This window comes from Aulonocara sp. 'chitande type north' Nkhata Bay, linkage group LG22 (genome assembly GCF_057382095.1).
Source record: "Aulonocara sp. 'chitande type north' Nkhata Bay isolate Kocher_YH1m ecotype deep benthic linkage group LG22, A_spYH_male_GT1.1, whole genome shotgun sequence".
NCBI lineage: Eukaryota > Metazoa > Chordata > Actinopteri > Cichliformes > Cichlidae > Aulonocara > Aulonocara sp. 'chitande type north' Nkhata Bay.
Window position 1 is genome coordinate 3,399,050 of NC_141364.1, and position 15,454 is coordinate 3,414,503.

General features: G+C 41.1%; 1 protein-coding gene across 2 annotated transcripts in view; it reads left to right on the plus strand.

Annotated features, from left to right (window-relative positions):
- Positions 1 to 15,454, plus strand: part of LOC147303206 (venom phosphodiesterase CdcPDE) — a 46,103-nt gene that overhangs the window by 18,138 nt on the left and 12,511 nt on the right. For both annotated transcript variants that reach the window (XM_086280279.1, XM_086280280.1), the window contains 8 exons: positions 1,245 to 1,372; positions 1,757 to 1,826; positions 1,911 to 1,998; positions 3,970 to 4,142; positions 6,685 to 6,730; positions 7,168 to 7,322; positions 9,168 to 9,309; positions 14,844 to 14,921. In XM_086280279.1, coding sequence (XP_086136405.1) covers positions 1,245 to 1,372; positions 1,757 to 1,826; positions 1,911 to 1,998; positions 3,970 to 4,142; positions 6,685 to 6,730; positions 7,168 to 7,322; positions 9,168 to 9,309; positions 14,844 to 14,921 — 880 coding nt within the window. The remainder of the gene's footprint in view (positions 1 to 1,244; positions 1,373 to 1,756; positions 1,827 to 1,910; positions 1,999 to 3,969; positions 4,143 to 6,684; positions 6,731 to 7,167; positions 7,323 to 9,167; positions 9,310 to 14,843; positions 14,922 to 15,454) is intronic.

Sequence of the window (15,454 nt, forward strand, 5' to 3'; positions counted from 1 at the left end):
TTTTTGGGTCACTGTCGTGCTGGAACACCCATCTACGATTCATCTTCGTGGTTAAGGTTTTACAGTATATGACACCATCCGTTGATAGTCATTTTATATTGCTTCCATTTCTTAAAACTTAACACCAAGTGTTGTTACCCTCTCACAAAACCTTTTCTTAATGGTCTTAGAGCCCATTCATTACATTTTTGTGCAGGCTTACAATCTCGTCCCTCACATCCTTTGACATATCTTTGGTCAAAGGATGTGAGAAACATGATGTTGGAAAGGAAGAAACTGATTCCCTGGAGAAATGTGTTGCATATAACAAGTCGAGAGTTATATGTAGTTATTTGTAGTCAAGTTGAGAGTTGAAGTAGCTGTAAGTGATTGACACAGTTAATTAATGGAAGCCAGAATTCTGGCTGGGTTATAGGCAAGCCAATACTTATTTCACTCAATGGTGAACAAATCATGTTATAATTTTTATGTCATTTCTTTCTTGTTTTTTTTGTGGGGGGAGGGCGGGGTTTTTTGCAAAGGCACATCAGCTCCATGTTCACAGACGGAAAATGAAGCATATCAAGAAAAGAACACTGTCCCAACTGTGAAACACGGGGGAGGCTCGGTTGTGTTCTGGGGCTGCTTTGCTGCATCTGGCACAGGGTGTCTTGGATCTGTGCAGGTACAATGAAGTCTCAAGACTATCAAGGGATTTTGGAGAGAAATGTGCTGGCCAGTGTCAGAAAGCTTGGTCTCAGTCGCAGGAAATTGACCCAAAACACAACTTAAAACACCCAAGAATGGCTGAGAGGGAAACACTGGACCATTTAAAAGTGGCCTTCTCTGAGCCCTCACCTCAATCCTATTGAGCATCTTTGGAAGGAGCTGAAACATGCAGTCTGGGAAAGGTGCCCTTTAAACCAGAAACAGCTGGAGCAGTTTGCACATGACTGGTCCAAAATACCTGCTGAGAGGTGCAGAAGTCTCATGTTGTGTGTACCATCATTTTTGTCCAGGCCTGTTTCATGCATTTTTTAAAAATAATTCATTTGAAGCTTGGTTGAAAAGCAATGTCTGACTTTCATTGGTTAGGATTTATAGAATTCTCATTTATTATTACTTTTGTCAGATTAAAGTTATTTCTGTGACCATTGTTAGTTTTTCTTTCATTGACCGAAGGGTACCAACAAGTTTGTCCACGTCTGTATGCAACAAAAATGTTCCAGGATTGGATCACGAATGAGTGTCTTTCATGATTTCAGTGTAAGAAGCCAGACCAAAAAATCAAGCCGTACCTGAAGGCGAACCTACCAAAGCGCCTTCACTTTGCCAACAGTCGTCGCATTGAAGATGTCAGCATCCTGGTTGACACTAAATGGCTGTTTGAGAGGTATTTATGGTGCTACAGTCTTAGACATTCTCTGTAACGGTTGTAGCCATGTGCTTTAGAGTACAGGGATTCATAATGTTAGCCAGAAACAAAGTGCTTGTTCTATGGGTTTCAGACTTTTATAGTGTGTCAAACACAGTTTCCCTCAGTTTAATTTCTTCCAGAAGGGTATAAATGCTTTTCCCCATTTAATGGGCATGAAGTCATACTCTCTAAAGGTTTCTGGTACACTCTTGTAAGGCATAATATCCTGGCACTTGAGCTAAACTCTAGTGGGGTGTAATTTTGCCCCTTTATCGCTTCATGGGACTCAGTAATCATTTAGGTCTATATTCAGAAACTTATATGATTGATTACAACTGGCAAACTCTTCTTTCCTCATAGGGATCCAGGCTCTCTCACATTCTGCTCTGGTGGTAACCACGGCTATGACAATGACTTTGAGAGCATGCATGTAAGCTATTACTCTGTTCTGTGTTTCTAAATTGGAAAAACATTTTCCCAGTAACAACACTCACTTTCTTAATCTCTATTGTAGGCCATGTTTATCAGTTACGGCCCCAAGTTTCAGAAGGAAAAAGAGATTGAGCCTTTCTCCAATACTGAACTTTACAATCTAATGTGTGGTGAGTATTTTCCCCTCCGCAAATCATCACCACTGTACACCACTCGACCGTATCCACTCAAAATCTGCTGAACATAAGACACTCATAACAACTGCATATAAATAATAATAAAAAGAAATAAATTAGAGCAATCTGGGCTCCAGCAAAACCCTGAATAGTTGAAAAGAGTTTCAGCTGATTTCACAAAGAGTAAAATCAGCTGAAATTTGTAGACAAACCATTTTTGTACACAGAACGTTTAGTGCTGTTGCAGTGCCACAAAATGTTATAGGACTCTCTATATAATAATATGAGATATAATGATCTATATAATAGTGGCTGGTCTACTGTTCTGTCACTGGGACAAAAACCGCATCGTTCTTCCTGAAGTTCAGCTAATGGATGACTTTCCTTTCCAGCACCCTGGGATAGACTTTCTCGGGGAGGCAAAGGAGTGTGATCCCCCTGTAGTTGGAGCACACTCTGCCACTTGAAAGGTACCGCTGCTGATCTCCATGCAACATTGTAGACAGCCCAACAACATCCAGAGCCTTCAGGAACTCAGGGTTAACCTCATCCACCCCAGGGGCTCTGCCACCATCGAGTTGTTTACCTGCCTCAGTGACCTCATGAGTTGTCTTGCTCGTTTCCAGACTCTGGTTCCACCATGGAGTATTCCTTCTACCGCCCGACGATGTTTAAGTCAACAACTTTTAATCACCATACTTTTAGGTGTGCCAGATCTGTCGAGCATCATCCCCCACCACCTGATCCAACACGCCACCAGGTGGTAATCAGTTGACAGCTCAGCCCCTCTCTTCACCTGAGCATCATCAGTGGCCACAGATGTGTTGATACAATTACAAACTCGATCATCGACCTGCAGCCTAGGGTGTCCTGGTGCCACGTGCGCTTATGGACGCCCTTATGTTTGAACATGGTTTGTTGTGGACAAACTGTGGTTTGCACAGAAGTCCAGTAACAGGACACTGCTCAGGTTCACATCTAGCAGGCTCCCAATCACATCCCTGCAGGTCTCACTATCAGAGCCTACATGAGCATTGAGTCTCCCAGGAGGAGGACAGGGTCCCCCAGGTGGGGCGCCATCAAGCTCACCACCCAGGGACTCCAAGAATGCGGGGTACTCTAAATTGTCATTCAGCTCATAAGCATAGACGACAGTCATCCCCCCTCCTGAATGTGCAGGGAACAAAAGATCATGCAGACTGGGACCTTGTTCAGCTTGCTGTTATTCATTCCTGCATTTTGAACTACAGTACATCTTATAAGAATGTGAAGTTTATGCTTCCAAAATCCAGGGCTATGAATTCTTAAATTTAGCTGATTTAGCACAGTTAACACACAGTATTATGGTTTTTGCGTATTAGTTTCTTTGGTGATTTTTTTTTTTTGTTACTGTAAGAAAATCGTATCTTTAATCCTATAATTAAAGATATAAGTAAAGATAATGATTATGGTAATTCAACAGGAATTTGAATGACAACACGTCTGCTGCTCTGGTAATATTCAAAGTCTCCCGTATGGAATCTTTAAAAGCATCAATCAAGTGAAGAGTTATTAATTAGTGCCAGTTAACATCCAGTAGCACAACAGCCAATTGTTGATGCTTGTAATTTAACGGTTACACAGCAGACACTGATCCTTTGGCCGCAGGCATATTGGCTTCTGAGAGACAGGATAATAAGTCTGTTTGGATGTTAGGTTAGGTTTAACCCTTTAAAACTATTAGGGTTAGGAAAAGATTGTGGTTTGGGTTAAACCACAGCGCCTCACAACACCATTGATTAAGCAATGCATGTGGGAATAAAACATGTGGCCTTGTCTGTAAATATGACGTGAGAGCAGCTTTGTTGAGATTTGAATATTTGTTGCCCTGACAAGGGGAACAGACTGACTAATTGCACACATCTGGTACTCAACAAACAGCCGTCATCAGGGGCACAAAAATAAATTCATGTTTGTTTAATGCAGATGTCCTCGAGGTTTCTCCTTCCAGCAATAATGGAACTCACGGCAGCATGAATCACGTATTGCAGCAGCCCTACTACACACCAGTGCACCCCGCTGAACAAAGTGAGCCCGCTCAGTGTCCACTGGTCAGCCTAAACCCTGAAGACAACCTGGGATGCTCCTGTGGTGAGGTGGTGGGTACATCACTGTCACTCAAAAGCATATATATAAAATGATATGATCATTATTATTCTGTGGGAATTAAGTCTGTGGAAAGCATCCTAACATTTTCAAAAATATGACAAGAAATACAGACTGCAGCTCAAGACTGGATGAAAGCAAACTTCCATGGTAACAGTCAAAGCAATAATAGTTCACAGAGCAGCTGTCTGCTTTTTTAGCAATGCACTTTCATGCAGTTGGGGAACACAAGAAAAAGCATCCAGACTTCTGGAGAAACGTTCTGAATGGGTTCTCACCTTTGGTGGATATAAAGGCATTATCCTGTTGTAGAAGCCACCAGCCTTTTTAGGGCTACTGTGATGCATCTACAATTTCCTTGTATTTCAAATCTGTTATTCACAAATTATTAGAGTCAAACTTGCTGCACCACAGCCCCTAAAGCATGATATATGGCCAACTTTTAGAAATACTTTTATCTGAATGGAAATCTGTTTTTCTATTTTGCCTACCACTGAATCCTGTCCGAGGTCTAGATTACTGCCAGCAGTCTACAAGTCTTGTTTCTGAGATGCTATGAAGTTACCATGAATTCAATCTTTGATGTGTTATTGTGGTTTTGGTGGAAGTGATTTATTCTTTTAAAAAACCTCAATCTGTTTTCTATGACCAATATCCAACTAGTCACCAGTGTACTTGATTTGGTCTGCATGGTTTGTTGAAAATAGAAAGCTCCCACAACCAAACCTTGAATCACTGAAAGTAAAATTCTTTTTCTGTCATGAATCGCTGTGCGGCAGGCAGGAGAAGGACCCAGGATGCAGACTCACAGACACGGGGATAAACTTAAAGAACACAGCTTTAATGCTGGCACGGCAGAATACAGGAAATACAGAACTAACTGGGAAAAAGTAAACTAACATTCGCAGGAAGGCACAGGAAGATCCACACAACATGAGGGACGACGTCACGCTGAACAGAGGGAGACGCAGACAGAAATACACAGAGGGTTAACGAGGAAAGTGGGAACACACGGGGAACACAGGTGAAACTGATAATCATAACGAGACAGGGCGGGGTGAACTGAACATGACATGTACGGGCGTGAGAGTCACAAAGTAAACAGGAAGTGCACAGAGGTTCAGACAGGAGGAGAGAGAGCACGGGGAAAACACAGACATAACGGGCTGGGGAAACATGAAACAACCACAAAGGGAAACGAGGGCTCATAAATACATAGAGGGCACACAGGGGGAAGAGAGAGCACGGGGAGAACTTAGACATAATGGGCAGGGGAAACATGGAATAAAACATAAGGAGAGACGAGGGCTCACAGATACACAGAGGGGCACACAGGGGGTAAAAGCCATGAAGGGAAAACACTTAGGGAACAACACAACAGGGCAACTCAGAAAACATGGCCTAAATAAGGAACGAAATACAAAAATACAAGGAACTAAGAATACTGGGCCAACATGGCCCAGGACCATGACAGTTTCACTTCCTCTGAGGTGCAAATGCCAAATCATCCACCAAGTTAGTTGGTGAGATTCAAATAACCGTCTGCTGTGACTAAAGGGAGGATTTCTGGATCAGCGCTCAAACTAGAAGTCTTGCTGGACTCTCTCACCAGCTGAAACCTCAATGCTGCTGACTAAACATCTGCAACGCATATTTAAAAATAATAGCTTACCACAACTAAAAGCTGCTACTGTTTTGAAAGAGGTATGACAAATGTTTGGAAAAAGTAAGAAATGGAAGCTCAGCAGTCATATGGTGGAAAAATCTTCGGGTTTTACAAGAAACCAGCAATAACAACATAGTCGTGCTCTTCAAGTTTGGGTGGCAAGGCAGCTCTAGTCACAGAGTAAAGATGTGTTTTCAGACAGGATTTAAAAATGTCAAGTGTTGGAGAGATCCTGCTTTGAAGAGGCAGACTGCTCCAAAGTTTAGCAAAAGGTCTGTTCTCCTCTGTTTCAGTCTGCTTCTCGGAACAACCACAAGCAATTAATCAGCTGACCTGGGCGTTGTACTTGGAGTATTTTTTGTTAAAAGATCAGAGAAGTACGAAGGAGCTGATCCATTTAAAGACTTATGTGGCTGTCACGAGTCGGGCTGCAGCATTCTGAACAAGCTGAAGACGAAAGATCGGAGCCTGGCTTATCAACAGATCGACACGTCCATCACAAAGATATTAACCATGTCTAAGGGCTGCGATTTGTAACTGCCAGCGGCTCAGTGTACTGATATTCGCGGTAGCTGTAGCTCAGATGGTAGAGCAGGTCACCAACTGGAAGGCTGGTGCTCTGAGCCCAGTCTGCAAATATCCTTAGATATTAGAAACACTTAGAAACAGGGTAGAAAAAAAGTGCTCGTGCGAATGTACAAATTGTGTAAAGTGCTTTGAGTGGTCAGCGCAGGAACACATTATATAAGAACCAATCCCTTTACCACTACTATCTTTGAATCTTTGTTTCACCTTCCAATCATGTCAAAGTAGAAAAAAGTGTAGCAGCATTACAGGTTAGACTAAAGGAAAATGTTGTCTTCCCTCAGGATGAAACTGATATCAACAAACGACTGAATCTGAGTGCAGAGGAGGGTGAGACATTTCTACTCGCTCCCGACTCCACGATTCTCTTCTCTACTAAGATCTTTTTTTTCTGGATTTTTGATTTACATGACAATTTTCTTCAAAGGGAGATCTGATCAAACTAATCACATTGGCATGTTTTACTTGCATGCCTCCACATTTTCTGCCTTGTTAAATTCCCCTGCATCTCAATGCTGCCTGTGAAGGTTCTCGGTCACCCGGGTCATCATAGTCTAAGGAGCTTGGTAAGAAAAGCTCCTGGACTGGGTGTTTCTTGAAAATGTAAAGGGCTTAAAGAAGTCCAGGAGCTTTTCTTACCAAGCTCTTTAATTTAAATTCTGATTTGACCCCTAACTGACTGGAAAAGCATAAAAACACAGTCTTAATGAAAATGCTCTTACTGGTGCGGACATCATGAAGACAATTATTCTTCATTTCTTTTTCAGCATCCGCTGCAGAAAAGAAGCACGCGCTTTTTGGTCGACCCCGGATGCTGCAACCTGACCAAAGTTATTGCATCCTCTACCAGGAGGGATTCATCAGCGCCTATAGCCACAAAGCCCTGATGCCCCTGTGGAGCTCTTTCACCATTGACAAGCCTGTAAGTCCATTGACTGGTGATAAGATGTAATGTTTTGGGTTGTTTTTGGGGAGGAGGTGTCACGGCTGCCGAGGCGAGCCGTGTGGATTTAGAAGGAGGACCCAAGATGCAGGCAGTGGATGAGATACCGGTGGTTTTATTTACAGAGGTGTAGTGGCAAACAAACAGTGGGGCATAACAAACAACTAAAGACACCTAAACTGGGAGAACTAAAATAACAGACCTGGGAGCATATGACAACGGATGATGAATAGCAGAGAGACGCAGACGAGGAACAGGACACCGTGGAACACAGGGTAACAGACTGACACGGAGGACCACAGACTGACACGGAGGAACACAGACGAACCGGCAACAGGCAGGAGAACACACAGGGCTTAAATACACACACCAGTAATCAGGGGATGAGAGACAGGAGGGCAACACAGCTGGGAGGAATCTGGGCTGACGGGACAGGGGAAACGTAAACTGAACACTCACATACGACACGGACCTTCACAATAAAACAGGAAACTCAGATACATGGAACCAGACAAGACATTGAACTAAACAGACAGATTCAGATGCAGACTCAGAGGCAGATCGAAAATATAACACACAGAACTCAAACAATAATAATCATCATCATCATAAACTAGAAAATGATAACTAAAAGCGCTGGGTCACCGACCCAGGACCATGACAGACGCATTACCATTGAAATTATCTCTAATCAAAGGAAAAGGAAATTCTTTCATACAGTCTTGCTTTAACAATATTCTTCTTTTGTGGTGCCAAACGTCTCAGGTCATTATAGTTCTCGGGGCAGGAATTTCATTTAGATTTTTTATGTTTCATTTTCAGTGTGAAACAAAAGTGTTGGTGCCAACTTCTGACATGCATTAGAGCGGATGATCTGTTGTTCCAGGATCAACACCAACGCGACGATATCAGATCGTGCCATTAGAGAGGTGTTTCTTACCTTAAACCAAAAAGGGCAAAGACACGTGTATAAAGATTTAAAATATGAAGTCAACTAATGCAATATTCAAGAAACATGATATCACTGCAGTTACATAATTGTAACCAATAACAGATGCAGAGGTGCCTCTTTGGCATCTCTTAGAAATACAGACAGCTACAACATTATACACTATATAAACGATACATGATGTATGATGCAAACAGAAAATTAAAAAGTGATCTAATAACAGAGAGAAATGTTTCATTATTTTAATGATAATGATGCACAGATTTTGTCACCTTAAAAGTGATGATTTAAACAACAGTAGAAATGCAGCGTGGATGAAGTTTGGCTAATGATCTTCCACTCGGACTGTTCAAACATGAAGCGTTGGAGCTCTTCCTACCACAGTCCAGTTTGACACATACACACACACACTGTGTTTTCGTATCTTTGTGGAGACATCTAATTGACATAATGCTTTCCCTAGTTCAGGGGTGGGGAACTCCAGGCCTCGAGAGCCGGTGTCCTGCAGGTTTTAGATGTGTCCTTGAGCCAACACAGCTGAGTTTAATGGCTAAATTAGCTCCTCAACATGTCTTGAAGAGGCGCTGCTCCTTCTGTGTGAACCCTAGCATGCACAAGTTGAAAAACTGGCAAAGTAAAACCCTCACAATTTACATACATTTAAAATACATGTTCCTGAAATAGAACTGTGGGTCACTTTGTGGTTGTACTCCCTGTGCTTGGTTTGCTATAAAAGACTGAAGCAGCAAAGTGTTTGTGATAACCAGTTTTTAGACATGATTTCTATTTTTCCTTTGGCAGAAATATTTGAAAATAACTGTTAATGAAATGAAATTGTAATTGAAATGACTAAAGCATGTTTCATATTCTTGTAGAATAACCTGGACCCGTTGCCTTCAGTCACACCAGATTGTTTTCGGGCTGATGTGAGAATTTCAGCATCTCAGAGTCCCAGATGTGATCAGTACCGGTATACTGCTGCTGGAAACCTGCATTCAGCCTTTTTGTACCCACCCAGTACGTACCCATCCTCACATAAATCCTAACTGACACAACAAGCACGCTAACTGACCTCCAGTCAACCTGGAGTCAGCGTTGAGGGACCACATGAGTACTCACAGAGTCACTACCCCAGTAATGTTCTGTCTAAACATTTTCTTATAGATTATAATAAGATGGGCATTTCCATCGCAGTTACACTCTTTCCAGACTCCCCCACACATCATTCCCCACAAATGTGTCTATAAACCATTTTCCAAACTCGTCTAAACTTGGACACAACGATCAAGCACACACTGACTCACTCTTGATGTCTTGATCATTGTGTGCTGGATCCTGTTCTACAAACCAGGTTCAACAAAGTCTGAGTCTAACCATAAACCTTGATTAACTCAACTCAAGGTTTAAGAATTCGGGGGGGGGGGGGGGGGGTTACTGGAAAGGCTGACACAGTGCTCACCATGAGTGATGACTGAAACCAACAACAATGAGGTCTACAAACCATTTTAGCGCTATTATCACTCTGGACTGAGAAATGTGTCACCGTGCTGCGACTGTGGAATATACAAGTTAAGCATTTATAGGACACTCATTAATATACATGCAAATTCTAAATTATTATGGGAGCAGCACTTTACCCGTGTGACTTTTTCTAAATGTTTCATTTTATTTAGGCACCATATTTGGTTCTTCGCCCATTTAGGGTTTATGTTTTTATAAGTGCGTACATATTAGAAGTATATTTAAAAAAATAGGAAAAACACAAACTTAAAAAAAACATTTATGAATTGTTACTGACACTGTTACATTTCTGACACTGGCACAAATATAATACATTGTGTGTAACATTGTGATGATGTCCAATAAGACCAAACCTGCAGAAATCTCGAGACGAGGAGTAAAACTCAAAAACGACTTCGCTTGAACTCACAAACAAATAATCCAAAACTACAACTCACAAGGAAAGACACAGCCAACACGACAAAGAACACAGAGACTCGGACAATATGTACACACCAGGCGATTGCAGAGACAGGAAACGCCAGGGAGCACAGCTGAATCTGACAAACAAGACTACAGGAAGCAAAAACTGAACATAGGCCTGTTCCAGGGGTCGGCAACCTGCGGCTCTTTAGTCCGTATAGTGCGGCTCCGCGTGGTTTGGGAGAATAAATTAGAAGTATTTAGCTGAAGTGTATTTTATTTATGTTAGTTCTTTTTAACTTGTAGTTCTAAATTGGAAGATTACTGTGATTTTGAAATATAAAAATAAAATTATATTTTATTATTTTTCATCGCTCAAAATAAGAGTCACACTCGCTGAAGCCGGTGTACCCGCCGAAACGCCGTGCATTTATCGAGACTTTCAACCCCAGGTAGGCCAGTTATGGATCTTCGGATCCACATTATGTCAGCAGCTGTTTTCCAGCGTTAACTATGTTACAAACAAACACCGCTCACGCCTCACAGACGACAGCGTACAGTCCTGCGTAAAGATGAAAGTGACAGCCCCGACCTGCAGACGCTGTGCGCAGAGCCCCAGTGTCCCAGGCTCCTCCCTGAAAAGAGTGTCAGTTGCACGAAGGGACCAGTTGATCAAATCCATAATTCCTCTTTAGGCTTTAGAGAGCAAGAATGAGACAGAGGCTTTCTGAGGCTTAGAGATTTACAATAGTAAAACTGCTTTATGGTCATAAAACAAACAAATCTACATATTTACCATTTCTAGTCTGAAAATGTCTAAAAATGCTTTAAACTGAATTACTATAAAGTGATATAGAAAACTGTGGCAATATCCAATATATTGTTGCTATGTTTGTGCTACATTTATGATGATGTATATTTTTTAAGAAATAACACAAGTAGATCTCACTAGATGCATTTGCTGTCTAAAAATTTACTTACTTTTAGTTCCTCTATAGCTTTTAGGTGAACTGGGTATGTCACCATTTTTATACAACCAATTTCACTCATTTCAGAAACCCAACAAAAACAATATTCATCTCAGCATTTAGAACAAATCCTGAACTACACAAACCATCAACGTGTCTTTTAGACCCCATTCCTACAAAACTGCTCAAAGAAGTCCTGCCATTAATTAATGCTTCGATCTTAAATATGATCAACCTATCTCTAATAATCAGCTATGTACCACAGGCCTTCAAGCTGGCAGTAGTTAAACCTTTACTCAAAAAGCATCTCTAGACCCAGCAGTCTTAGCTAATTATAGGCCAATCTCCAACCTTCCTTTATATCAAACATCCTTGAAAGAGTAGTTGTCAAACAGCTAACAGATCATCTGCAGAGGTTTATTTGAAGAGTTTCAGTCAGGTTTCAGAGCTCAGCACAGAAACAGCTTTAGTGAAGGTTACAAATGATCTTCTTATGGCCTCTGACAGTGGACTCATCTCTGTGCTTGTCCTGCTAGACCTCAGTGCAGCGTTCCATACTGTCGACCATAATATCCTATTAGAGCGATTAGAACATGCTGTAGGTGTTAAAAGGGAGTTTTTCCTCCCCACTGTCTCCAAAGTGCTGCTCATAGGGGGTCATATGATTGTTGGGTTTTCTCTGTATGTATTATTGTAGGTTCTACCTTACAATATAAAGCACCTTGAGGCGACTGTTGTTGTGATTCGGTGCTGTATAAACAATATTGAATTGAATATAATTCAGGGTTTCATCAACTTACCACAGTTTTGATGTAATGACCACAAGTATGGGAGTAGATGGGAGTGAAAAACACAATTTTCCAAGTGCAGTGGAAGTGCAGTGTCCAATGATAGTTTACTCTGCTGTTACATCAGTAACATTGATCATACAAGTGGTCAATTTAAATGTAAAAAATTAAGAGAAAGACACAAAATTCTTCAAATTAGTGTGATCGCACATGTGCTATCATGCTGCAAAGATCATACGAATGAGGAAATGAAAGAAAGATGGAATCAGTTTGTGGGTGGACAGAGAGGAACTCAACATATATTAAGAAAACCTGTTTAACAAACTCTCTTACCAAAGTAACCGACGTATACTTTATAATAGTTCTCGATACAATGTAGCTATGGCTCAGGAGGCAGAGCCCTAACAAGCTAAATACGAATGAGATGGTTGGTGGTTCCAGTGTCCATATCAAGTAATTTTTTGAGGTTATTTAATAGAAAAAAAGGACACTGTACTCATAAATGTAGACTGAATATTGTAGTCACATCTTCCAACAACTTGATGCACCTTCATTCTCAAGGAGGAGGCATCAGACCTGTTTTATCATCGGGGAAGGAAAACCCAGAGGATAGAGACGGCACTCACCTGCTAACACATGAAAACGTGTATAAACATGCTTGTTTATTCACAATATTGTCAGAATTACTTATTGTCACGAGGTTAGACATGTGACCCTCCCATTTCCAGACGGTTGAAATAAGCTGGTTTGACAACAACAGGTGGTTAAAAGCCAACATTATGCCAGCTAATGCTATGTTCTAAAACCCACACGTTCGCTCTGATAAACAGTCTGATTACATTCTCACATCCTGTGAGAGTCTGTTCAAAGAAGGTTGAAGTGGCTCTAATGTAGGGTAACAGTTAAACTGAATGGTTGTTTGATTCTCTCTGTTGGCCCTGCAACAGACTCAGGGTCACTTGTGTGCTGCCTCTCACCAGATCCTCCTGAGAATCAAGGAAAAAAGAATCTTTCCATTGAACTTTTTTGTGATTTCCTTCCTCTTTGGAGATTAAAGAGGCCACCCAAACACATGAGATATCAATGGAGATCCCAGGATATCCTCTATTTAGTACTTGGTAGGGTGGCCCAAATAAGTCAAAAGACGTAGACCAAAAACAAATGTCCATTACACAGGACATAAATGAATAGGCTGCTTCTCAGGAGGATATGACAGCTAGGATAGGCTCCAAAACAGGAAGCCGGTAAAGCATGCAAACCCAGCACGAACTGGAGGAAAACAGGCTGATGAAGCAAGAGGGAGACATTTAGAGAAATCATTTTTTGTCTGGTCTTACTTCCACATACCAACCAGATGTACTTCTCTGTCCAGCTGAGTGTAGCAGGAAGAGGTCATTGTTTATCTGTAACAGTATCTGATACAATGTGTGAGAACTCGGTACAGCTGCAGTGAATTAATAATTGCTTAACTGCTCCGACAATGGCAGAGACTGTCACTCGGCCATCCTTATCATCATTCTCTGCAGGCCGGGGGATTAGCTCAAAGTGTTTTAGTCGAGTGATGATCTGAATCAGGTGTTTTGTTCTTAATGTTTGCATTCTTAATGCATCACTGGCATCAGAAACATATTTAGTGAAATGTGAAACTTTACATTTAGAGTTTCCAATATGTTTAGACTCATTTTCCTCTCCTTTGCCCAGAGTTTGGTTGCATGCAAGGAGTCAAAGTGAATGCAGAGCTGTCAGGAGACTGAACTATTTACAGTACAGCAAAAACTCCAAATGCCAACAAACTTTATTAGAAATGATAACAAAAAGAGCTGAAACAATGAAATGGAACTATTGAAGTGCTTTAGCTTTCTTGTTTTGCTCTAATTGGCCCAAGAACACAGTCCACAAACATTAGTTAGGTCATTATGTGGCCTTCACAAATAGACAGAACAACAACCAGGCACTGGCTTCAGTGGAAACTACATGAGTCATCCATTTCCTGAGCCAGATGCATTGACTTCTGTAAAACAGTGGTTCTCAAACTTTTCACAATAAATACCACCTCATAAAATATATGGCTCTCGAAGTACCACCCCTATGACGGACAATAAAGTACAGTAGTATAGGCCTATTTAACACCATATACAGTTTACACAAGACAATTTTCTTATATAAATGTTATTTATTTTAACTGTCATAAACAGGTTGTGACATGTGATGATAATAACACCTGTACTGCATTAAAACATTCACAGCAGGTGGGATATCCGGTCTTTTAGTGATGACCTGATGAACCCTGCTTCTGGGTCCAAACTACTCTGCATTTATCGAGGCTGTTGTCTTTTTAACATGTTTTAATACTTTGTATCTTGCTCTATTTAATCTGAACAAGTACCTAAAACAGTCAGTGATCCCTGATCCCTGTTGCAGCCTGGTTCCAGCTGTAAGCATCCTTTATTCTACTGAGCTGTGAGTGAGGGTGGCTAGCGGCTGCATGTGTAGGCTTGCCACTCAAATCTGTTAAAATCACTTTAAAAATATTGTTTTCTCCCCAAAATGTCATATTCTACTTCTACTGTACACAGGAAAGCTTAAGATGATCACGATTTCACTGTCTGGTAAACATGATAATTCATGTTATTACAGAAAGGCAATTAAATATTAAGAACACTTAGCTACATCTTCTGAAATTTGGTAGTTGTGTGAAACTACTGAACCTCACGTTGTTTTACATGCAGGAGTAGGGCAACCATCATCATTACTGCAACAGAATTTCTCCAGGGATTCCTATTGAAGACTGTCTGAATTATGTCTGATGTGGTACTGCCTCTCACCTTCTGTTACCCTCTAAAAGTCCTTATTTCCTTTTGTGTTTTTGCAGATCTTAATACAACGACGGACCAGCAGTATGATGCTTTACTGATGAGTAATGTGGTACCAATGTACCCCGAGTTTAAGAGTAAGTGCAACATTAAATGTTACTGAAAAAGCTGTAATGCACAATATTATTGGAGGTTGTAAAGAAAACATGTGGCTGTGAAAAAACACCAACAAAACAACTTCATTGCTGAACATAAAATTATTGCAAAATAATACAGATCAAAAAGACATGGAAGGGAAGTTCACCTGAGTCAGAGGGTCCTAAGAACATTTTGTTAAGGTGACAGCGTGGAAGGCAGAGTGCAGCTGTTCTGACTCAGGACTCCCCAGGGGGCCACAGCTGCAGTCAGAAACCACGTTATCACGGGCCATCTCTAAAACACCGGACAATGTTTGATTTGTGGTCTGCGAGACAAAGCACTCTGTTACTTTTATTATTGTTCAGCTCATTCTCCAAAAACTCTGTTGTCTCAGGAACAAAAACACAGTCTTTAAAGTCTTTGGAGTTGGAAACCAAAGTCTCTGCTTTAATCTCTTCTGCCTCGTAGAGAGCACCAGAGAAACAATTCTTTTCATTCAGCCTTTAACAAGATCTTGTGTAGCTGCACATGA